This window comes from Aythya fuligula, chromosome 1, assembly GCF_009819795.1.
Source record: "Aythya fuligula isolate bAytFul2 chromosome 1, bAytFul2.pri, whole genome shotgun sequence".
NCBI lineage: Eukaryota > Metazoa > Chordata > Aves > Anseriformes > Anatidae > Aythya > Aythya fuligula.
This window is the reverse complement of record NC_045559.1, coordinates 164,703,808-164,728,762: the sequence shown is the minus strand read 5'-3', so window position 1 is coordinate 164,728,762 and position 24,955 is coordinate 164,703,808. Positions and strand designations below refer to the sequence as shown.

At 40.1% G+C, this 24,955-nt stretch overlaps 2 protein-coding genes across 5 annotated transcripts in view; one reads left to right on the top strand and one right to left on the bottom strand.

Moving 5' to 3' along the window:
- The window catches only part of DIS3 (DIS3 homolog, exosome endoribonuclease and 3'-5' exoribonuclease), a 29,414-nt gene extending 22,408 nt beyond the window's left edge, over positions 1–7,006 (bottom strand). For all 3 annotated transcript variants that reach the window (XM_032207574.1, XM_032207575.1, XM_032207577.1), the window contains exons 1-5: positions 6,720–7,006; positions 5,139–5,296; positions 4,220–4,410; positions 4,030–4,103; positions 1,914–2,081 (exon numbers count right to left, since the gene is read on the bottom strand). In XM_032207574.1, coding sequence (XP_032063465.1) covers positions 1,914–2,081; positions 4,030–4,103; positions 4,220–4,410; positions 5,139–5,296; positions 6,720–6,953 — 825 coding nt within the window. In that variant the 5' untranslated portion in view covers positions 6,954–7,006. The remainder of the gene's footprint in view (positions 1–1,913; positions 2,082–4,029; positions 4,104–4,219; positions 4,411–5,138; positions 5,297–6,719) is intronic.
- A 115-nt stretch (positions 7,007–7,121) lies between these two features.
- The window catches only part of PIBF1 (progesterone immunomodulatory binding factor 1), a 120,160-nt gene continuing 102,326 nt past the window's right edge, over positions 7,122–24,955 (top strand). For both annotated transcript variants that reach the window (XR_004254537.1, XM_032207741.1), the window contains exons 1-5: positions 7,122–7,212; positions 7,768–8,083; positions 8,920–9,020; positions 10,840–11,038; positions 17,522–17,641. Coding sequence is in view for 1 of the 2 variants with exons in the window: in XM_032207741.1 (XP_032063632.1) it covers positions 7,832–8,083; positions 8,920–9,020; positions 10,840–11,038; positions 17,522–17,641 (672 nt within the window). In the remaining variant the exon portion in view is untranslated. The remainder of the gene's footprint in view (positions 7,213–7,767; positions 8,084–8,919; positions 9,021–10,839; positions 11,039–17,521; positions 17,642–24,955) is intronic.

Below are 24,955 nucleotides of genomic sequence, written 5' to 3'. Positions count from 1 at the left end.
CTCGCAATGACACTCAGGATAATCTGCTCCATGAGCTTCCCTGGCACTGAGGTCAAACTGACAGGCCTGTAGTTCCCCGGGTCTGCCCTCCGGCCCTTCTTGTAGATGGGCATCACGTTTGCTAGCCGCCAGTTAACTGGGACCTTCCCTGATAGCCAGGACTGCTGATAAATGATGGAAAGCGGCTTGGCCAGCTCCTCTGCCAGTTTTCTCAGTACCCTTGGGTGGATCCCATCCAGCCCCATTGACTTGCGCACATCCAAGTGCCGTAGCAGGTCGCCAACTATTTCCTCGTGGATTGAGCACCATATTCTGCTCCCCATCCACTTCCACCAGCTCAGGGTATTGGGTGTCTAGAGAACAACTGCTCTTGCAGCTAAAGACTGTGGCAAAGAAGGCATTAAGCACCTCCGCCTTTTCCTCATCTCTCGCCACTAAGTTTCCCTCCACATCCAGTTGAGGATGGAGATTCTCCTTAGTCCTCCTTTTTGTGTTGATGTATTTTTTATAAAAACATTTTCTGTTATCTTTAACAGCAGTAGCCAGATTGAACTCCAGATGAGCTTTGGCCTTCCTAATTTTGTCCCTGCACAGCCTCGCAACATCCTTATAGTCCTCCCGAGTGGCCTGCCCTCTTTTCCAAAGATGATAAACCCTCTGTTTTTTCCTAAGTTCTAGCCACAACTCTGTTCAGCCAGGCTGGGCTTCTTCCACACCGGCTCATATTTGGGCACGTGGGGACAGACCGTTCCTGCGCCATTAAGACTTCCCTCTTGAAGAGTGCCCAGCCTTCCTGGACTCCTCTGCCCTTCAGAACCGCCTCCCAAGGGACTCTACCAACCAGTGTCCTGAGCAGCTCAAAGTCAGCCCTCCGGAAGTCCAATACAGCGGTTTTACTGGTCCCCTTCCTGGCTTCACCAAGAATGGAGAACTCTACCATTTCATGGTCACTCTGCCCAAGATAGTTTCCAACCACCACATCTCTCACCAGTCCTTCTCTGTGAAGAGAAGTTTAAGCGGGGCACTTCCCCTGGTAGGCTCACTAACCAGTTGTGTCAGGAAGCTATCTCCCACGCTCTCCAGAAACCTCCTAGACTGCTTTCTCTGAGCTGTGTTGTGCTTCCAGGATATGTCAGGGAAGTTGAAGTCCCCCACGAGAACAAGCGCCGACGATTTTGCAACTTCTGCCAGCTGCCTGTAGAACTCCTCATCCGTCTCCTCATCCTGGTTTGGCGGTCTATAACAGACCCCCTGCTATAACAGACTATAACAGACCATCCCCACCAGGATGCTTCCCTTGTTGGCCTTCCCGCTGATCCTAACCCACAGGGACTCAACCTTATCATTCCCAGCCTCGAGTTCTACAACCTCGAAAGACTCTCCAATATAGAGAGCCACACCACCACCCCTTCCATGCTGCCTGTCCCTTCTGAAGAGCCTATAGCCAGACATTGCAGCACTCCAGTCATGGGAGTTGTCCCAAGCAGGATAAACTTCTTGGGGGGGGGGGATACAGCCTGAAAATAGCAGGGCAAATAAAGCAGGAGAACCACACAGGGGCTCACCACAGTTTTTTTCATAATCCTCTGCAAAGTTGTTTCTCTTTCACCAAACATTTCAAAATCCAATCTAATTCAACGGAAATAGTATTAAGAACTAAGATTCAGGTTTCATTATATGTATTTTATCAAACCACAAATAATACCTTTAAACAGATTATTATTATTTTTTTTCAAAAAGAGCATATTTGGTATTTCAGCAGTCTATATCCACACAAACAAAGGAAAAAAATGATGTCAGAAAAATTAATACAATATTCCTTTTTAACATCACAAGTCACCATGGAAGAATTACATTTTAGGTCATTACTGACCCTGACTAAAATTCGCAGTGTGAAGTCAAAATAAACTCACCTCTTTGTTTTCTTCAGCATCTCCATGAACCCAAACAGTAGCTTCAAGATAATTATCTCTGCTTGCCCTATAGGTTCCTTGGAGGTAAATACCAGATTTTATTCCTTGCTGCAATTTGCTAAGAGGAAGGTGTTCTGGGAAAATTATTTTGCCACTTTCTATTTCTTTCTTTAAGGGGAAAAAAAAAAAAAAAAAAAGTCATCTGTAATAATTCCAAAACTCTACTCAGAAACATGAAACTCAAGCTAGCAAACTACAAAATTATAACTATGTGTAGGAACGAACATGCACAATAATGAAAAATTATTATTAAGCAGTCATTTTTTCTGAAGAAGCATAAAATCATAAAGAACGTAGAAATATAATAATGCTAGGAACATCTTCTCCTGTTTGCCTGCAGTTACTTAAAGTTTACTGTATAAGTAAAGTATGCATGTACGTTTACTTGGATATATTGACTAAATACATGTTTGGTGAAGAAAATATTATCACAGTACTACATAGCAAAGAGTATAGCACGCAGGGTAAGCAGCTGTATGAAACATGAAAAGAAACTCGGAGGACTAAACTTTGAAACAGTAACTAAATTAAAGCTGAATGAATTGTAGATAACTCCTGAAAGCATCAGCTTGGCAGCCCTCCACTTTCTTCCCACTCCTGTGTGTCACAGAATCATAGAACCACACACTAGTTTCGGTTGGAAAGACCACCTATTTCCAAAACCCCTGCTATGGGCAGGGACACCTCCCACCCGACCAGGTTGCTCAAAGCCCCATCCAGCCTGGCCTTGAACACCTCCAGGGATGGGGCTTCCACAGCTTCTCTGGACAACCCATGCCAGTGCCTCACCACCCTCAGAGGAATGAATTTCTTCCTTAATATCTTATCTAAACCTACCCTCTTTTATTTTAAAGCCATTACTCCTTGAGTTATCACTACACTCACTGACAGAGTCCCTTCCCAGTTTTCCTGTAGCTCCCCCGTAGGTACTGGAAGGCTGCTATAAGATGTCCCCAGAGCCTTCTCTTCTCCGGGCTGAACAACTCCAACTCAGCCTGTCTTCACAGGAGAGGTGCTCCAGCCCTTTGATTATCCTTGTGGCCCTCCTCTGGACTTGTTCTAACAGGCCCATGTCTTTGTGCTGGGGGCTTCAGAGCTGAACACAGTACGGTACTCTGGGTGGGGTCTCAGGAGAGGAGACAGAGGGGGAGAATCTCCTCTCTCGCCCTGCTGGCCATGCTTATTTTGATGCAGCCCAGGATACAGTTAGCTTTCTGGGCTGCAAGCACACCTTGCTGGCTCATGTTGAGCTTCTCATCAACCAACACCCCCAGGTCCTTCTTCTCAGGGCTGCTCCATTCTGCAGCCAGCCTGTATTTGTGCTTGGGATTGCCCCAGCCCAGATGCAGGACCTTGTACTTGGCCTTGTGTAACCTAATGGGGTTCTCACAGGACCACCTCTCAAGCCTGTCCAGGTCCCTCCAGTGTGTTCCATTCCACTGTTAAAAGTAACTGATGGAATTTATCTTCCCTTTTCTTGGTGGTGTTAGTTTCCAGCTGTGTTAATCTTACATGAGCACCTGAACCTTAATTCTGATAAACACGGGACAAAGGGAATAAACAATGAAGTAACTCATCTGCAAGCTGCAGCATGCACTTCTGTCCATTAACCGCTAAATCAGATTATTTTGCTAGAAAATGCTTTTGATAAATAATAAATTAACACAAGCTTTCAAATAATAGACAAAACAGAAACAAAGATCAAATGGTTTGCAATAGACTTCTGACGTTTTCAGTTTAGTTGAATTATTTCTGTTTTTTACACAATTTGTTGAATCACTTGTTAAGATTCTCAGCCTTGTATCAGTTACCTAAAGCAACCGTTTTTTCACAAATAAATAGGTGATACCTACTAATAGGCATATAAAAATGCAGCAGTAAAAATAGTTGCAATATTTCCTTTTCAGTTAGCAAGAAGTTGTATTGTGAAAATGGTAATAAAGACCAGAGTTTTAATTTTCTGAACTGATGCTAGTAGCCTGACATACGGCATCTAACAATAGACTGTAAAACATTTTATAAAATAAATTAAGCACAAAAGAGAATAAAGACATACCCCTTCATCAGATACGCAAGCAAGACGATCTACAAGTTCAGGATTAGCTATCAAGCTTTTTATATACTCCTCACCTACAAAAGCACACACACAAATATTTATGCAAGAGAGGTAAAGAATTTAGGCACGAAGACACTGCTGAAATAGTGTATCCATGCAATAAATTAAACATACATGCCATTTAACTTACATGTATAAGCAGTTATCCCTTCCTCAAGGGCTTTCTCTTTATTATTTCTGTCATTTGTTAGAAAGATAACTTGGATCTCCTCATTCTGCATTTTCTTCAAGTGTTCGTTGTACCATTTTACTGCTACCCGAATGGCTCTGTCATTGCGGTCATTAGAACTTTCTCCTTGCTCTTGCTCTATGTATGTTTCTCTAAAGAAAAATAAAAAGTGGAGGGGGTGGTAAGCAAACCAAAACAACAACAAAAAAATCGCAACATTTATCCATAATCACAACATCTTTTTCAGACAAATAAGATTAAGATTGTAAAGCCAAACAAATCACCGCTGTACTAATTTTTAAAACATGCAATACTAAAGACCACTGAAGAGTTAGGAGACAGGAGGGTCAAGAAGAATAGCAAGGAAGTGTTAAGTTCTTACACAACCTCCTCACTGACAATTGAACAGCACTCAAGATGAACACTGCTACAACTATGATACTGCTGCAGTGGAAACTACTTACGAAAACAAATGTAGGCAAAGTAATCGCATCTTCATTTCTTAGACCCTTCTGTCACTACCTAACAGATTTTTGAATTTTCCTACAGATTGAGCCTGCATATTTATAAAGCGTTGGAATATGTTTAAAAGGAACACTGAAATAGAAGAGCATTATTCCGTTGTGCAGATTAACACTATTGCCCATAAAGTTTAGTCAATACCCTTTTCAGAATATGTATGTGCCTACAGCAGTTAAAAAATTAAAAAGCTCACGGAATATTCATTTCCCAAAAGGATTTTTTAGAAGTATATAGTGCTATGCAGTAATTAAACTGACATGTCCATCTAATTTATTTGCCTAGTTCACATGTTCCAGCTGTTTCCCAGCTTTTTAGTGGGCATCTATACAACCTTATTACATCCTATTCTACGCCTTACCGATGATGTTCATTGGTGAAAGAATAGAAATGTTTTTCCGGGTTTCCAATCACGTCTCTAATTCGTTTGTACACTGGTGCACTCCGATTCCTGACTTCTTGTAGAACTGTCTGTAGCACAATGACATTCTTGATAACAGGATCTTCAAGTATATCAATCTGAAGAACAAAATGGAAATGCATCATTATTTTTTTTCTGTCCAATAACAGGATTTCAAATATTTGTTTGGTTAATATGCAAAAAACTAATGTAGAATGAGACATGCTATTCCTGCCTTTCTCTCTTGCCATTGGGAATATGAAGTGAATAATAAGCTGCACCCTTCTGCTTGTAGGCAAAATGCTCAAATTGGATTTTCCAACCTGTTTTTTTTTTTCCTTTTAAATTTAGCACTTTTTTTTTTTCTCTGCTCCTGATAGCCACAGTACACAACCATGTACAAAAAAACATACTCCTATCAGGAGAAAAAGATGCGTGCTTCACTTCTGAGCTTGTGGCAAGCAACTGTGTAAACCCACCTCCAAAAAGAGACAAAGATGAAGTACTGGGTGGCATGGCTGAGACAATTAAGAGCAATGCCAGATGAAGCTTCTCTGATGGATGTTTAGATGACCTAGAACAATGTATATAGGGCAAAAAGTTTAATACTATTCTACACAGGAGCTGAATTGCCAGGCCAAGCATTACTGTTGCAACCCTGTTCCAGTTGCTAGAGAAAACCTGTTGGTGTTGTTACCAAGAATGCCTAATACCCTCTGCTCTGGTTCATAGCACTGCATCCTGGCAAGTTCTCAGAGTGCTCTACAACATATGAAAATTTCACCAACAAACAACAAGAAGTTCACAGAAAATAGGCTGAAAACATCCACTTTCTTGCTGTTTTGGATGAAAAGCCTTACTTACCGCTTTTAATATAGCTAACTGCTAAAACATGAGAGTGCTGTGCCCCTCTCCTGAGTAAGGAATGACAGCATTCAGGACCCACATCTTCCAGCTTCCAACATCTGCAGGGGATATTCTATATCCTACCGATGTACTCAACAGTATTAAAACAAACAAACAAACAAATTAAACACTGAGCTTGAGAATTCACCGTCTCCCAGCCTGCTGTACTGCCTGCGTTGCCCAGACCTAAGCTGCTCTTTACAGTGATGGGTTGCAGAGCTCACCCCAAACTCATGGAGATCACTTTGGGATAACTTTGCGGGCTCTGCTCATCGCCTGGAACCAACACCACGCTATAAAATTTGTAGCGGTCTCTGAAGGCCGGGAGAGGTATTTAGGGCAACGCACGTGGGCTCTAAAACACACGAGGCCACCTGAGGATTCAGATGGCTGCTCCAGCATCTGCTCACCCTCCCTGCCTGCCTTCCCACACCCACGCCAAACCAAAAAAATAACCGGGTTTCCACTCCCAGCGTTTCCAGACAGCAAAACCCTGTAAGAAGGAGGAGGAGGAGGAGGAGGCAACCCAAAGCCGGGGGGCTGCGGGACGCGGGGAGCGGCTCCTCAGCCCGGGGTGGGGGCGCGGGGTGATGGCGGCGGGGGGGAGGCGTCGTGCCGTGCCCCGTCCCGGCTCACCTGGTGGAGCAGGAGGTTGGTGTCCGGCAGCAGGTAGTGCGGGCCGGGGCACAGGCTGCTGGCCGCGCCGCTGGGCCGCTCCTCCAGGGCGCTGGGGCCGCCGTCGGGGCGCGGGGGGCAGAGCGGGCAGGCGGCGGCGCCGCAGGGGATGTCGTCGCGGAGGTAGTGCTCCCGCACCACCTTCAGCACGGAGCCCGCCCGGGTGCGCTTCAGGAAGGTCCGCGAGGTTAGCATGGCGGCCGGGCGGGCAAATACAGAGAGAGAGAGGGAAAAGGAAAGGGGGAGGAAAGGGGGGGGAAGATGGCGGAGCCGCGTCGCCGCGGTGATGGCGTCGCGCAGCCGCGCTGAGGGGGAGGAGGGAGCGCGGCCGCCAGGGCGGGCGCTGCCGTGTGGGGTCCTGCCGCCCCGCAGGGTCGCTGCCCGCTCCTCTCCCGGTCCTCTGGAAGTGTGCACCGGGCTGTGCTTCTCCGCAGCAAACCCACGGCCTCTCCCCGTAAGTAGCTGCGGGTGCTGAGCGAGCCCCGGAGCCCTGCAACGGCTCCGGAGCCACGGAGCATCCCGGTGCTGTCCCCTGCCCTGGGAAGGGGTGGCCCCACCGGAGCAGGCAGCCCCCAGTGCCTTGGTTTTGGGAGGTGCCCCGAAGGTACCGGGCACATCAGGCCGGTACAAACAACAGGGACAAAGCCGGGCTTCAGGGGGTGCCTCTTCTGTCTTCTCGGCCCACTCGCGTTATGCCCCTCGCTGGGTGGTGCTCTCTGATGCTTTATGGTTTGGGGGCTTGGGGTTTGCTTAAATGCTCTTCTGGCAGTGTGAGAAACAGGTGTTTTTTGCAGTCAAACCCCTTGTTACTATCATTATTTAGCAGTATCAAAACCCTTGTTAGTATTATATATTAAAAGACAGAGTCCTTGGGAAACCACCCTGTTCGGAGCTTCTTAAAATGTCTTCCTTAAGTGCAGGAGAAATACATTACTGTGATGTTGAGAAGTTTTGCTTCTTTAGTTAATTTGCAGAGACATCACATCTTAACTGTTTTGCTTTTTTGCAGTTGACTCTTCCGGGGGCTCGTCTCAAAATATAACTTTAAAAAGTGCTTCAAAAAGTGAAAGAAAATGTCACGTAAAAGCTCTAAGGAAACCAGGAAAGTAAACATCTCTAGCTCCTTGGAGTCAGAAGATATTAGCTTAGAAACCACCATCCCAACTGATGATCTTTCTTCCTCTGAAGAAAGGGAAGGTACTGTGAAAATCACTAAGCAGCTGATCGAACGGAAAGAGTTGCTCCATAATCTTCAGCTGCTTAAAATAGAATTGTCTCAGAAAAACCTGATGATTGATAACTTGAAAGTAGAATATTTGACCAAGGTAAGAGATGTTACGTTTCTTTCATCATACAATCGTTTCTTGTTTCTGCTGCTTTTAGAGTGTAGTAGAAGCTTGGGTCCTCAAAAGGATGTCTCTAAACTGCATACTGGAATCCTACTTAGCATTTTGTTTGTTTGTTTATTTAAGATCACAAAAGGAGGAAACAAAGATACAGAAGATGTAGCTGAGTTGTGCAAGGTGTTACACTTACAAATGGATGAGTTGGGATCATCTTAGGTCTATTTTTTTTTCATTTCTAAAGTAAAAGGAAAAAAAAAACTTTTTTTTTTTTCAGAAACAGTAAACAATTTGTCACTAACGTGAAAAAGTTAATGAGGCTTTTAACCTGAACTTGACATAGGCTAGAAAAAGTCTTCTGAATGCTATTGAGTGATCTATTAGTGAAGATGTAGCTAGAATATGCCACACAGTAATAATAACAGTAGGAGACTTTGTTGCATACAACTTCAACTAAGATACATGAAATTAAGACAGGTTTTGTAAAAGCTTTGTGACGTTTGTGTCAAGTCCAGGTTTTCAACCTCCTGTATAACTGGTCTTTACACTGGTTTGTTGGCATAAGTTTAAGGCTACTTTGAAATCAGCCAATTAAGTAGCTATCTAGATGAAATAAGCAGTTGTAGAACCAAGTCTTTTTAATTTGAGGCAAAATCCATATTTTATTTTGTGAAGCCTTAGCATATTTAGATACTTTGTTAGACAATCATCTTTGTATTCCTAGTTCTCTACTTTTTCTGAATAGTTGTAATTCTTTAAAATAAATGTTTAGCAAACAAACAAAAGGTAACTTCTTTTCTGCATTTTATTTTCTTTAGATTGAAGAGCTGGAAGAGAAGCTTAATGATGCAATCCATCAAAAGCAGCTGTTGTCTTTACGACTGGATAGCCAGCTGGCATTACAGCAAGAAGATGCTAGGTATGACAAAGTAATGCTATAAACTTTAATAGTTTATTGATAGGAACTGGGATTAATTCATGCTAATGAAAAGTGATGGTTATGAGTTGCAGTAATAGGATTTATTTTGCAGATTATACTAGTATTTCCATTCTAAACTGGTAAGCACAAGTAAATTTTAATTCAGTTCTCACTTGCTGCAGTCTGCGGTTTTGACTTTGTTGTTATCTGCATTCAAAATTTAATAGGAACTTGAATAAGGGGTGTTTCAAAAAACTGTAAAGAGCGAAAAGAGGGAGCAGACACTCTGAATCATTTAAATAGATTTTTTTATAACTGCGCAGCCTGCATGACTTAGGAGAGATAAGGGCTTACCCTTAACACTTCCAGGGGTTGCAGATTGGTCAGAAATGCTTCCTGTTAATGAGGCAGAAATTTGCTTTTCTTCTTGCTTTTCTGCAGCATTTTGAATTAATCTATAGCTGAGAATAGACTGGCTAGCATAGCAGGCTTCCCCAGTTTACTTTGGCAATTAAATTTTTAACACCTGTAAGCTGTCTGTGAAGGGAGAACATTACTAAACTGTCTCATGTTACAGTGAAGAATACATCAACTCAGAGGATGTGACTAATTCAAAGTAATATTCTGTAATAATTCTGGAACAGATTTAGTGCTATAAAGCCAGATCTGAGATCAGCAGACTTTCAACCAAGAGCAGCTGATTGTTGGAGAAGGGTCTCTAATTCTGTATGGCTGTTTGCACAAGGGGGAATGTTTTTGTTTCCTCATAATAAATTATCTGTGAAGTGCTCAGTAAAGTACTAATGTTCAAAATATTAGTAATAGTAACGGGCATAACAAGGTTGAACTGCTTTCCTTTCTTCATTTTTTTTTCATTAGTTGTCTGTTACCTCAATTCTCATCCCTGTTTAACAGAATCATACACTATCTGCAGAAAATGTCTTTGTATGACTGCTTTGATGAGAAGTTTTATTTTGGAAAAAAGAAATGTCTTGTTATACTAATGATTAAATTTATGACTTTTAAAATAATTTAGAAGCTACTGCTTTTTGAAGAATGATTTAATTTGATTTAAATATGATTTGAAGAGTTACAGGAAAAAAAGACAGTTGTTTCTGATTAAATAATAATAATAAAATGCTTGAAACATCTCTTGCTGAACATCCAATTCTCTTGCTATACAGTACCTTGTCTGAGAATAGTGATGGCAGTGTTTTAAGTCTGGAAGTAATGTTGCTTGTTTAAGCGTGTTGTTTTTTTTGTTTTGGTTTTTTAAGGACCCCAATTTGCATGTACAGGGCAGAACAGGTATTTACAGGATAGAGCATGAAGGGATGGATATGTATGGAATAGACCATAATTATGTATATTCTGACGGTCAGAGAGAAACGGGTTGCAGTTAATACAGCTTTATTTGGTGATTTACTAGTTCCTTGGATTTTGTGCAGAAATAAATTCTGCTTTTTAACATTTTAATTGGCAAATTGAGGCTAATTTATAAATTCAAGTCAGCAGGTCAGGTCACTTCACAGTTGATTCTGTCACTTCACAGAATCAACATAGTATTGTTAGTGACTTCAGGCTACTGTCAGTACAATTTTGCTGAACTGTATGTGGGACTATGAAGCTCCTGGTTTTTTACTTATACAATGTCAGATGTGATTGTGTAACCACGGTGGTGCATACTCTTACACTGATTTCCTAATCTCGCTTTAAATTTTCTCCTTTATGACACAAGCATATCTCCTATGCCAGGATATTGTGCAGGTTTTTGACTTGTCTTACTGCTTTGTCTTCTGTTTTCGAATCAATCTTAAAGAAAACATCAAGCTCTAATGAAACAAGAAATGGAAACTATTTTATTGAGACAAAAGCAGCTGGAGGAAACAAATCATCAATTAAGAGAGAAGGCTGGAGATATCCGTCGGAGCTTGCGAGGCTTGGAATTAACAGATGACTGCTATGAGAAGCTGAAATCTCTGCCTGAAGATCAGCTTTCCATCCCTGAATATGTTTCTGTGAGTATTGTGTCCTGTGTTGGCTTTTAATAGAGCTGTGTGCAGGGTCTGGTTGGGATGGCATTAACTTTCTTCATGGCAGCCTACATATTCCTGTGTTCTTGATTTGTGGCTAAAACAGCGTTGATAACACACCAGTGTTTTGGCTGTTCCTGGTGATTGTGGTGTCAAGGCTTTCTCTTTCCCTGCTTTGACTCCCCCCATAGGGTGATCATGAGCTTCAGAGGAGACACAGCTGGGACAGGTGACCTGAAATGGTGAAAGAGGTGTATGTACATGTATACATAGTGTCATGCTTGGCTACATAAACTGAAGGCAGAGGAAGAAGATTGGGGGATGGGAGTGGTGATGGCTACTTCAAAGGTCGCTATCACTCAGACTAGCTGGGTACCGGTCTGCTTGTGGAAAGCGATGACTGTTTCTGCATAGCTTTTTTTCTTCCAAACTCCCCTTTCATTTTCTGGTATTAAACTGTGGAGAAAACACTGGATTCTGTGGATTCTGTGATTCTGTGAAAACTTCCTGTTCTGTCCGCTGTCCTGCCTCAACTGGTGGCAGGGAGCGTGTGAGTGACTGCACTACCATGGTTGGGAATATGACTGCTGGCCAGACCAACCCACCACAAGCTGTAAACTGCTTTTATTTAAAATCAAGGGCATCTACAGACTGTAGAAGCCATTCTGGATGTCTAGAGTTATTATTCTTTCCTAGCTAGAAATGAAAGACTTTTGTGCAGGTGTGCCTTTAGATCAATCCATTCTGGTTGGATTCAGGCAAAGGGAACCTCTTAATCCCAGACTCTGATATCTTAAAGAGTTGAACTGCTGATAAGAGAGTATCACAAACAGGGTGTTTCAATTAAGTGGTGAACAATGACATGTCAGTGATCTGGAATACAACATGGTGAAAATAGGAATTTGAAACTCAGCTTTGCCATTAAGTTAGGATGGTTCTTGCAAACATCTCTTGCTTTTCTCATGCTTTCAGTCCGGCTTTTCCTGTCTCTGACTAAATGGAGAAGCTAAAGGGTAGCTTAAATTATACTTTAGTTCTGACTTCCTTGCTTGGAGAAGTTTAAGTCTGGAACATGGGTAAATTTAGGGGGGAGGGAGCAGCATTCAGCTTGCATTAAAAAAGCAATGTTCTCACAGACTGTGGGCATGTCCAGAACACCCTGGGCTCAATTCTGAGAATGCAAAGGGTTTAGACATGTAACTTTGATTCACCAAAGTGCTAGTATTGTACGTATCTATAGAGGTAGTTATTAAGCAATGTGTAATTAACATAATTTTAAAAAGCTTAGTGTGTTAGTTGAGTTATAAATACTGTGTGAGTGAGCTCTCTTGCTAGATGCAAGTCATCATACACTGTGTTCTGGACTTGTACAGAGAAATAAAGCCTATCATCCTCAGCCAAAGATGTTCTTGGGAACATTTTTCAGAAGTTCCAAAACCTGGACTAGGAAAATTTTAAGGCTGTGAGTGATAAACAAAAATGCTTAGGTTGGAGCCTCCTGTGTTACTGACCCCTAACTGTCTGTTTTACCCCTAATCCTTTATATAAAGTATTTGAAGGTGGTTTGTTTGTTTTTGTTGATTTCTGCGCTACCATGGTTGACAAAACAGACTTTAAACAGAAACTGAACTCCATGTCAGCTTGCTTGAAATTGGTATGCAGGAAGCTCCGCTACTTCAGGAACTGACTGACAGGCAGCTTAAAAGCCTGTGTCAGGAAAAGCAGGACAGGAATCAGGAATCAATGGCCTTGCCAACTGCTCTCAGTGAAGCTGTCACAGTATGACTGAAGTGCTTGGATTGTGTTTGTGAGTAGAAGGGAGTTCTCAAAAAGCTGTGAAGTGAGAGTGGTGAGTACCCCAATCTACCTTCCACCTTTCTTTTCCTTTTGCATTCAACCAACTGCTTGGTGACCCAGATTCCACTTGATTGAAGCCCCTTTCCTCGTTACACATATGTCACTTGGTTCTTTTGAAGAACTGCTGGTCTTGGTCTCTTTTTTTTCTTCCTCCTCTGTCGTGGTTCCGCTACATCCTCCCAGGAAAAGATATTCTAAAGATACACTGTAGTAAGATTCTGTGTTCTGCTTGTTCTCCCAACTGTTTTTCACAACGGGATCAGTGTGAACCTGAGTGTACCACTTAAGCTCAGGGCTTGCTTATCATTAATTTGAGTTATTCAGCTGATATGGACACTGGGAGGGTACAGAGCTGTTTTACGTGGCCTTTCTATGCATCCATTTGACTTCTGGAGGCTAGGAAAGGATGTTGAGAAGTAATTTTTTCTGATGCTCTTCTCAGCTTTGCTCACCTAAGGAGGAATTGTGTGTTACTCAGGCAGATAAAATGTCTGGATGCAGATTTATGTGCAGACCAATAGTATAGCCTATTGATATTAGGGTAAACTTCCCTTGGCAAGAAAGGGTTCTGCTTAGAGGAAACTTGAGTGAGAAATCTCCAGACTTGAAAATAAGAACTTTTTTCTATTTATCAGCATTAAAATACTGTCTTCCTATTCTTCAGGATGCAAGCAAATTTATATACAATGCATGTACTTGGTTTGCAACAAGGACAAACAGCGGGAGTACAGTTTAAAATACAGATATTGCAAATTTAAAATACTAGAATTAAATGTGAGATGTTTTTCTCTCTTCTTCCACAAAGGGGTGCAATAGTGACACGTTAGAGCTAAGGCTAAGCAATGTTTATCTTTTTTGATGATAACAAATGTCAAGTATTTTAAGCATCTTTTTTTAGTGTTGTTTTTTGTTTGTATTGAACTTACATGTAAAAACTTAGATTTTTTTTCATCACTTTGGAAAATTATTTTAAAGAAGCAGCATATGTGAAACTTTAAAGCGCTTCAGACCACTGAACTGGTGTTTGGCAGCTGAATCACTTAATGTTCTCAATGAAGTTGTGAGCATCTTATGTACTTGTATGTGTTGTTTTTTAGAAAAAAACAACTTGTTTGTTTAAATGAGTCAGTCTGCAGTTATGTTTCAGTTCAGTTTTAAGTAGGCTAGAAAGATAAATAAAAGCTGTGTTTTCCTTATGAACCCTGAAGGGGAAAAAAGTTGTTAAAAATGATGTCTTCTTTTTCAGATAGGTTTGAATTTAATAAGTGCATCTTTTATTTGTATCATTTTTGCTGTCTACAGCTGAGCTGCTCTCTTCTTTAAGAAGGTGCTTAACTGTAGCAGCTGCTTTCATGTAACTTAATTTGACAGGTGCCAAATTTCCCTGCTTTTGCACCCACCAATTTGTAGCCAAACTAGCTGTTGTGGTTTAACCCAGCAGGCAGCTAAGCACCACACAGCTGCTCACTCAATAATCCACTGCCCCTGCCCAAGTTGAACGGGGGAGCAGAGTTCCAAAGAGAAAAAAAAAAAGTAAAACTCGTGGGTTGAGATAAAGACAGTTTAATAGGACGGAAAAGGGAGGGAAAATAATGGTGGTAATTATGATAAGGAATGTGCAAAACAAGTGATGCACAAAGCAGTTGCTCACCAATAATGCCCAGCCAGACCCTGAGCAGCCTCCCCCAGCCAACTCCCTCCAGCTTTATAGCTGAGCATGCAGCTGTGTGATATAGGACATCCCTTTGGCCAGTTTGGGCCAGCTGTCCTGGCTGTGTCTCCTCCCAGTTTCTGGTGCACCCCCAGCCTCCTCCCTGGCAGGGCAGTGTGAGGAGCTAGAAAGTCCTTGGCTCTGTGCAAGCACTGCTCTTGCAACTGATTAATGACTAGAACATTAATCAGTGTGTTATCAGCACTGTACTCATCCTATATCCAAACCACAGCACCATACCAGCTGTGTAACAGGATGAAAATTAACTCTATCCTTCTAGGACATTAACTCTATCCTTCTATCCTCCTGGGACACCAGGTTTCCCTAAAGTATTTTTTTAAGTGCTTTTATTGGTGACAACGAAGCTCTTTAAGAAAAATAAATTTAAAATGTTATAACCAGTTTTGGGAGGGGCAGAGGAGAAAAGACTTGATTGAAATTCAGTGCCCAGCTTCAGACACAATCAGACAAATTCCAAAAGAATCCAGACAGATGGAAGCTGTACTTAAATTGTACATACTTACTGCATTGCATACACATTTCTGAAACATTTTTATAAGGGTGTAGTTGAAGCCTGTAGTAGGTCAGAAAGAAGCCACAAAGGTAACTTCACTGTTCAATTTCACGTGAACCCATTAGAAGCAATGTGATTTCACAGATAGACATGCAAAAATACTCCTTAAATATTGTGGGACAAGAATACTGCATGAATGAAATAGTAATGAAACAAGTTGCATCAGGGGAGGTATAAGTTGTGCCAGGGGAGGTTTAGGTTGGATATTAGGAAGAACTTTACCAAAAGGGTTGTGAGGCATTGGAATGGGCTGCCCAGGGAAGTGGTTGAGTCACCATCCCTGGAGGTCTTTAAAAGACGTTTAGATGTAGAGCTTAGGGAAATGGTTTAGTGGAGGACTGGTTAGTGTTAGGTCAGAGGTTGGACTCGATGATCTTGAGGTCTCTTCCAACCTAGATGATTCTGTGATTATGTCGCTCACCCAAGCCTCAGGGACGCAATGATGGTTCCAGCAAAACAAGTTCACCCATAAGATTTACACTGCTGCCTTTTAACTCCTGAAACTCATAGGCTTCATGTTGCTTTCAGGATGAGAATTCGGCAATTCTAATGAGATTCCCTAATCAGTAGATCCCCTACCCAGACTCATGGTGTTTCTGTAGGGTGTACAGCTCGAAGTCACTTGAGGAGTGCGATATGGTTTAGTGGAGGACTTTTTAGTGTTAGGTCAGAGGTTGGACTCGATGATCTTGGAAATATCTTCCAACCTAGATGATGCTGTGATAAAGCAAGAGAATTAAGTTAGTTCACTTTAAATGAAAATAAAATTTGTAGTAGAACTGTGGCATCTGACAGTTTAATTTGTCATTGGAAATATTTGGAATGCGAAGAAAGTTGTCCCCATTGGGTTAAATTGAATTATAGTTTTAAAAATCTATCACTTAGGAGGAAAATTAAGGATGTAAGTAAACAGCCGTAACGAATTGAAAATCCCTTGGACACTTCTTATTATCTCCTGCTAATTACAGCGCAACGGAGGCCAGCCTTCCTGCATGGAAATGTTTGATTGTTCTCGAGCGTTGACTTTACCTATGCTTTTTTACTTGCATTTCTTATTTGCGTATGCATAAAACAAAATGTTAACTGGGGGGGGCACGGTAGTTTTTGCCTGAAAATGCCAAGTAATCTATTCATCCCCCCAAATAAACATTTTAAGGTAGGAAGTTAATCTAGAAGTTGTAGTGGGGGGGAGCACTGAGTACTGTCATAAAGGCTCGTTCTTTGAGTTTTTCTTTGTTTTTTTTACTGCTAACTTTGTGTTTTTACCACTGACTTTTCTTGTGTCTGTTCTTGTTCAGTCGAAGTGTTCTGGAAAAGTTTTATAAATCTGACACTTTTTTTATTAGAGGCTATGCTTATGACAGGAGTCGGGTGGGATGGGATAATGAAGGAGTATGTGTTAAACAGATTTAAAAAAAAAAAAAATCCTTTTATAAGGCTTTCCAGTGCCAATTGTGCAGGGGCACATTTGTTTTTATGTCAGAGTATTCCCTTTTCCATCTCCAGCTGTGGGGTTTTGCCACAGTATTGGTGAGCTAGTTTAGGCAGCTGGTTGGTCTGTAAAGCAGCTTTTGTTACTATTTGGATGGTGCATGGGGGTGTTTTTTGGGGGCGAGGGTGCTGAGAATTAGCTGTGTTTGGTTTAGGCAGGATATTGTTCTACCGAAGCAGAAATCAGAGCCTTCCAGTTGTTTCCTTCAGGATTCATCTCACAAAACCCAAATGGACTGGTAGTGGAGTTTCACGATGCAGCTGAACCCATGGAGCACCACGTTCCTGCTGGAAGTGTGTGGGTGGTGGTGGTGGTATGCTGTGCTCACTTCTGTGCTTGCTCTTGTGTTTTTTCTTGGTACACAGGGAGCAGATTGAACACACTGAACAGGCAGAAAACAAATCTAATCTCTCGCCTTGTCTTCATACCCTACCAAAAAATGTACATTGTCTCATGAGGGTTAGCAAATAGGCTTCGGAATTGGCACAAGTGGAGGGGGCAACCATATGCTCCTCTAGCAGCTGTATTTTTTATTTTTTTTCACTTGGTCAGCCTGACTGGGAGCTGCCTCCATTGAACAGAAATGTGTATCTTTACCTTTATTCTTTTTTTTTTTTTTTTTTTTTTTTTTAAGTACCAAGCACAAATTATTTCCTAGCTGTTTTTTTCAAAGGCTGAAGAAAGTCACTGTCTTTGGTTTAACCCCCACCCCATGTTCGCGGTATGCACTATTTTGTGAATTATTGCCACAAAATATTCATATGATTTGTTTTGGATTATGTTACACTGCAGTTTTGTCAGTCTGAATTTTGAATCTGTATTTTGTTCTTTTAGGTTCGGTTCTACGAAGTAGTCCATTCCTTGAGAAATGAGCTAAGTGACCTACAGGCGAAAAAGCAGACCCTAACAGAAGAACTAAGTGGGTACAAATCCCAACTGAAGTGTGTGACGGAGGTCTGTGTACTTAATTATCTCAATTAAGAAACTGTGTGAATATACATACTTATGTGTGTCATAGAATCATAGGGACACACATCTCTCTACAGATACTGCTACTTATAAACTTGTTCTCCAAATCATTATTTATGTATATGATACAAAGTTAGTTTTATATATGATAGTTTTAGATAGTTTTATATGATAAAAGTTAGTTTGGGGGATGGAGAGAGAGGAAAAGTGCTATTTATGTGTTTGTATAACAGCTAATTTTATGTTATAGCTACCCTGCAAGATCTACTTACAAGCTTCCTGCTGTTAAGGTAAGACATAGCTCATACCAGCTATGTCATACTGTATGATCGTAAAATTCAAATAGGTGAAGCTGAGACAGCAGATTCATCCATGAGTAGTCAAAACCACAAATGATCAGCATATAGTTTTCAACATGGTGGTTCTGTTAATAAAACTTGTTTCACCTTTTGTTTTCATAATATATAAATGACTTTTTTTGCATTCTTCAGAGTTGCATCTTCTCTGTTATGCTCTTCAACTTCATACATTTTTATTTTCTAATTTATCATTCTACTAGACAGACAATTTAATTTTGGGTAAGATAAATATCTAAAGTAGAGAAAAGTTACTTAGACATATTTAGGTTTTGTTTTCAGACTAAAGAAGTTGAAACATTATAAGGAGAATGCTATTTTTTAAGGTATTTATAAATACTAATAGCATCCTTCTACAGCTAGGATGTTGATTAGTTTTGTATTGTAGCTTATTTCTGCATAAATCTGGAGCTTCAGCTACCCAGACTGTATTTATCTATATCATGGCTGACAGAGACTTAAATGCCGCTGTCATTTCATTACTTCTGAAATTATTCTTCAGTTACCACATCTTTTCCTTTTTTAATTTTTTTTAAAATTTTTTATTTTGAAATTTACTTATGGAATAATCAAGTGTAAAGAGATGGTAAATCATGCAGGATAGTCCTGTGAAAATGGTACTTTCATTTTTCTTCTTGATTGAATCTGGCAAAAAAAAGTCAATACAATTTGCGCATTTATATGCTTCAGCATTAACTTGTGCTCATCTCTGATCATATTTGAGATCAGATTAATGATGCTGACTTTGATTTACAAGGGTACTTTCATTCATTGTACATTTAATGTGCCCTGACTTAGTAAATTCTATAGGAGTATTTCATACTTGCGAGACTTAGCTGACATCCATGTTAATTTTGCTGCAGCAATTAAATGCAGTAGTAGATGATTAAAATTGTGCTAGAAAACACAATTGGCACAGACCTTTGGTACAGACCTTTCTTTAATGTGTACATTTCTCTGTTGTGTTTTTTTTGTTCTTGTTTTTAACCACACGATGGCACTATCCACCTTTCCCACTGATTTATTTTTCAAACGTTAAAGTTTACTGTGATTTTCTTCTGATGCTGATGAGAAAGCACTAGACGTTACCTGTGTTAAATTGAGGTGTTTGTTTTTGCTTGTACACCTTTGCTTATACATAATCATGCTTAAACTGGGAGATAATTAGTGAGATTAAGTACCTCATTTAAAAAAAAAAAAAAAGTCAGAAAAGATATCCTGATGCTGAAATGTCACAAGTTTTACAGTTACTAATAAAAATAAGTCTTTAGGACTCATTTCCTTTTCTCTGAAACCTCATTTCCTAGGTTTCAGATAAGATCAGTTAGTACGTTTGGAATAACTTGTAGGGTTGGGTTTAATGTAAAGTTTTCCCCCTGTCCATTATGTGTAGAGGTGACATGTTTTGGAAATTCAATGAATGTGGCCTGATAATGGTATTTTATGTACAGAGAGACATGAGTCTCAGTATTCTGCTTCTAGCAAGTTCACATTTGACCCAACAATGAATATCACTGTAACAAGGTACCTCAGTTTCTTTCCTATAAGGCAAGAGGAGCATCAAAATGTGAGAGTACTTTAGAATCTCTAACATACTTAGTACACTAAAGCTAATATACATCAGCATTTTTTGCAGCGTACGAATAAATGGTTTCAATGTGCACTGTTGGAGTTAACTTTGTCACTTGAACTCCTTTGATAAGGTCAGGCGTCACTACGAGGAAGTATATCAACAGGAAATAAAGCATAGTTTCATTCAGTTTTATTTAATCTCTTGCACCCTTTTACTACTGTTGTGTAATAATCATTCTTTATTTCCAGTTGCATGAAATACATGTACAGTTGCTGAAGTTCCTTGCCTATGATTAAAAAAAACTTTATACTCTTTGAATGCTTCCTCTGGTTTCCTGTCCGATGTTTCTTACCACTTAAGTTTTCTCTGACGGTTGTATTTCTTTTCTCTATGCTACTCACAAACTGAAACCAGACACTTTGTTTAAAAACTTCTTTAAGAAACTACAAATGCAGATTTTTGAAACACAGTCATCACTGAAGTTGATCTTTTTTTTTTGACCGTAAGAATAAACCACTTTCTATAATGTATTCCTTTTATTTTTATTTTTTTTTTTCAGTATTGCAAATGATTATGGCTCTTCCTAATTAGTTTCACCTTCCTTTTTTCCCCTTTGTAGAAACATGGAAAGGAACTAAAATATGTGCATATCTCCAGTCTTTCTATTAACTAGAAATGGGGGGAAGAGGAGCTCGCTAGCTTTTCTGGCTGTTCGCAGAAACACTAGGTCTGCATAAGTTTTATATTTGTAGATATGCGCTCAGAAATAAAGACATAAGAAATATGAGAAAATTAGCTATAGACTCACAGGAAATCCATCTAGCCAGTACAGAGTTGAGGAGGTAGGGTTATCAGGGAGTGTAGTGATACAAAACCGAGTAATGGCTTAAACTAAAAGAGGGGCAATTGAGTAAAAAAATATCTTTTATATTTACTCTAAAAGGGTAGCAAGGCACTAGGACAGGCTGCCCAGAGAAGCTGTGGATGCCCCATCCCTGGAGGTGTTCAAGGCCAGGCTGGATGGGGCTTTGAGCAACCTGGTCTGGTGGGAGGTGTCCCTGTCCGTGACAGGGGGGTTGGAACTAGGTGAGTTGCTTATGGAAGGAGCTCATTTGGCACAGCAGACATAGCCTTACACAAAAACGAGCACTGGGAAACTCAGTACAGTTGCCTGGTGTTATAGCCACTCAGCCAACTGAGCTTACAAGTCTACAGCTGCACTAGCTAGGAACCTTGCTTCTGTAAAACCTGAATTGTCATTGTAGCCTTGTAAAAGAACTAATTGTCCGAGACTTGACAAATCTGCATCTTCTTTCTCTATAGGCAATTTCATAAATTTATTTGTACTAGAAAAAAAATATTTCTGATTTCAGGCTACAAAAGGCATCTTTTAAGTATTTAACACCTGCCTTTGTGCCCTTGGGTATTTGAAAACATACTTTCCTTGTTCAAAAAGGACTGGAGGTCTGAAGTGTTTATCAGCCCCTGTTAACCCTCATTTAATTCCCCATATTCAGAGCAGTAAGAGCAAGAAACTTACAACTTTGTTACAGAGTTTTCTTGTTGATTGTCTGTCACAGCTCTCAGTTAGCATTTAATCAAAACCTGCTGAATCTGTAACACAGGCCCAGTAGGGTGGGGAGCTGCTTCTGGGGACTGGTAGCAAAAGTTTGAAGACTTCTTTTCTAGTGCTGCAACATAATCTGATAAACACGTCTGGTGTCAAAAGATCTTTGCCTCTATTTTCTGTTTTTTAAGTGATTGATACAAGTAGTTCAGCAGTACTACAGCTTTGTTGGTGGCTTTCTTTATGTAATCGTTGCATCTTGTGATTTAGATTGGCACAATTGCCTTGGTTTCAGGTTCAGCAGCAACAGTCCTGGCGGGAGGTGGTGAAACTTGTAAAAGTGCTGTTCCTGTGTGTTAGTGCTGATGGATCTCTTATCAGGTGTATAGGACAGATTTCTTTCAGTTCTCCTTTTGCAGTGCTCAGTACTTCAAGTACGAATGAATGATGTTGGCATTGCCACCTTTGGAGATACAGGTAGAAAAAGAAAGTCCAGGTATAGAGCTAGATTACCATTACCAGGAGCTTGCCAGAAACGAAACCAACTTCTGATGTGGGTGTTGCCAGGCTGAACAGCAGGGTACTATTTTCAGAGTCATTTGATTCCAGAGTGGTTAGAGCCTTTACTCAAACTGGTGTAATTTACTTCCCTCCCTCTCTCTCTCTCTCTCTCAAGACTGCGCGTCTGAGAAGGAAATTCTACTTCTCTTTGTAGCTCTAGAAGATCAAGTATTGCTTTCTTCATTTTGGCTACAAGTTTCTTGGCAATGTTTTCCAGGAATTCAGCCCTGATACAATTTTATCAGGGCTTCCTTTCTGTAGCTATAACTGTTTTTCTGTAAAGTTGCCTTCAGGACTTGTAATCAAATTTATAGTTTGACGGTTATCTAAAATCTCTGGGTAGCTGAAAGGCAAAGTTGGGTGTATGTAGGCCAAAGGTCTTTTCTAAGACCTTGTCTCTGAATTGGGATTAGTAGCTGTCAGGTTTTACTAGACAGATCTTACAATTTTCTGTGTGATAATGTTTCCCAGCTGGAAGAAAAACATTTCTATGGCCTTCAAAGAGCGAACTAAGCTATTGCATCCAAAGGGTCAGTTGGCACTAGATGTGTCTGGCTGAGTTGTAAAATTGAGGCTGCTATTGCCACTCCAGAAACACCATGTTCCCTAAGATTTCTGCTGAAGGTTTCACATCTGTAACTAGAGACTGCACACTAGAAGCCTTCCCCAAACACCAATTCTTTCAAGTGGCGCTTTGATTACTTGGCCTCTGCATTGTTCTCTGGAAGGGACAAATACGACTACATTTCTAGGTTAACTGTGTGTCTCCTTTCTTTCATTATCATTAATATTTATCTTGTACAGGAAGAAAGCTGCAAAGAAAGAATTTCTACCAATAACTGTTAGTTCAGGGCAGCAATTTAACATTTTCAAGCCTCAGGAAAACTCATTTTTCTGTTGAAATTCTTTTTCCTATCTAATCTTCTACCTCTTGATAGAAAACTTTGGCTTGTGTAGCTTGTGTAGATTGCTGGTCGTTGTTCAGAAGGACCAAATGGCTTAATTCTGGTGTCTAATGCAATGATCCGAAGGACTTTTTTTCATCTGAGAACGTCTAAGTGAAGAGTAGATTCTCATCAACTCAGATCCAAAGAAAAAGAGCTTGTTATTTTCCGCCAGTTTCTTTTGCAGAAAAGGCCATCCTTACCTTCCTTGCAGAACTTTACTGTTTTGAAAGTAGATAAATGTTTTCATTTATCATCTTTAATGGCAGGTAGTGTCCTATCTACAGTCCTTGGCAGATTACCAATTTCATACCAACATACTAGAACAGAAGTTTTATTCATCCAGTTATGCGTAACATTTTCCTTTTGTTTGGACAGTTGTATTCAAATAAATACTGTATTGACCAATAAACAAATTGAAACAAAATGCCATTTTTACTAAGTAGCAGCAGCCCGTTCAAATAAGGAAGGAGTTTACACATCACAATGATATAGTAGCTTTACATTTGCAGAGGTTTTTAGGTACTTTAGAATATGAATAGAAAGTGCTAGCTCGTGTGAGTTATCCTTCAAAGATGAAGTTCTTTGAAATAGGCTTTTTAAAAGCAGGATCACTTTCTTTCACAGGCTTATCTGTCAATAGTGTGAAGTCATACTATTACTTGATTGGCTGATGAATCTTTTCGTGCATTTCTGTTGTTTATCTTCTCATCCCCACAGGCCTTTCAAAAGATCAGTAAATCCCTAGCATGTAATATGTCTCACTGAATTTGTTCAAAAAGTATGTCATCCACATTTTGTACCTGGAATTTAGGTAGGTGTTTGTTTCAGTGACTACCCTAAGTTGCTCTTCAGTCCAGATGGAGGATAAAAGTGAAGCTTAATACCATAAAACTGAGGTCTGTCATTATATCTTTAGTTTCTGTATCTGCTTTGGGTTTAAAATGGTGTAGATTATGTAAGATTAGAATCTCCTGCTTGAAACAGCTTCCTATCAACAGTATTTGTAAAGAAAATTGAAATACTTTTTGGTAGGGACTACTTCTCATGCTCTCTAGAAACCATCTGCTCTGGTTAAACGTTGGGTCTGTTGGACATTTCTATTAATTTCTTTAGGCAATGTATGCCTACCCATCTCATATAGCAGAGGTTCATTTGTTTTAACCACCTCATTTGTCAGAGTTGCTACAGTGTGTAGTAGTAAAAGTTAGTAAGAAGCTGAAGAAAAGACATCACCATAATCATGTTCCATTGCAAGTAAGTAATGTTTATCCTTTACATTTTGTTAAGATTTGTCAGCTTATTTAAACTAGTAATTTTTATTTATTGGTGTTATTTCCAATTCAGGTCCTTGAAAGAGTATCTTGATCCATTTAAAAGCCCCCCTTTCTGCTTCAGCAGGACATGTTCATCAGGACGTCCAAGCTATCTCTTGGAGATAAATTGAAAGATAAAGATGTTCCAGTGCAGAGATCTTAAAATCAGTTCAGGGTATACGAATGTTTTTATAAACCAAATTAACTTCATCACATTCAAAGCTGAGCTTATTCTTCCTAAGCACAGGCAGCTTGATTGCTTGTATTTAAGATGTGTTGCTATAGAAGTCCAGAAGTCTGTTTATCTGCTACCTGGAGTTATGCATACTGTAGGCTTTTCTCTGTGTTAGTCTATATAACCTGAATGTTTGACTTGCCTCGTTGCTGCTTTTTCCTGTGATTAAAACGTGCGTTTCACACCTAAAAGATCAGGTAATTGGAAAACAGACTTATGCAGTAGAATTAGTATTTTTTCAAGAATTACTCTAAATCTTTAAAAACAATAAGACCAAAAAAACAAAACAAAACAAAAAAAAAAACAGCTATGTTTAATTACATGTTTAAATGTTTGATAGTTGAAATATGTCTTGGTATCACTTTTCAAAAGTAGACTTTAACGTCCCCATATTGCCTGAGATATCTTGTAGCTTGACATTATCATGACATTAACAACTGATTTGTTGAGTAAAATTCAAATCCTATTTTAAGTCTCAGGTGTTAGAAGGTGCAAATTTTGCAGATATTTAACTTCTAATTGGTGCTTTAGAGATGTTCATGACAGATTTGTCTGGAGATGTGCTTGGAAACACATCTGTAGTTCACCAATTTTAATTTTATACTTCTGGTAATTGTCTTCTAGGTGCTAAATCTGTAAGACTGTAGGAGTTTTAATAGCCCACTCTGTGAGTGGTGTATAAATTCCAGCATGATATTAGTAACGGAATGGCACAGGATATCTACAAAGGAATTGTATCAAAACTTA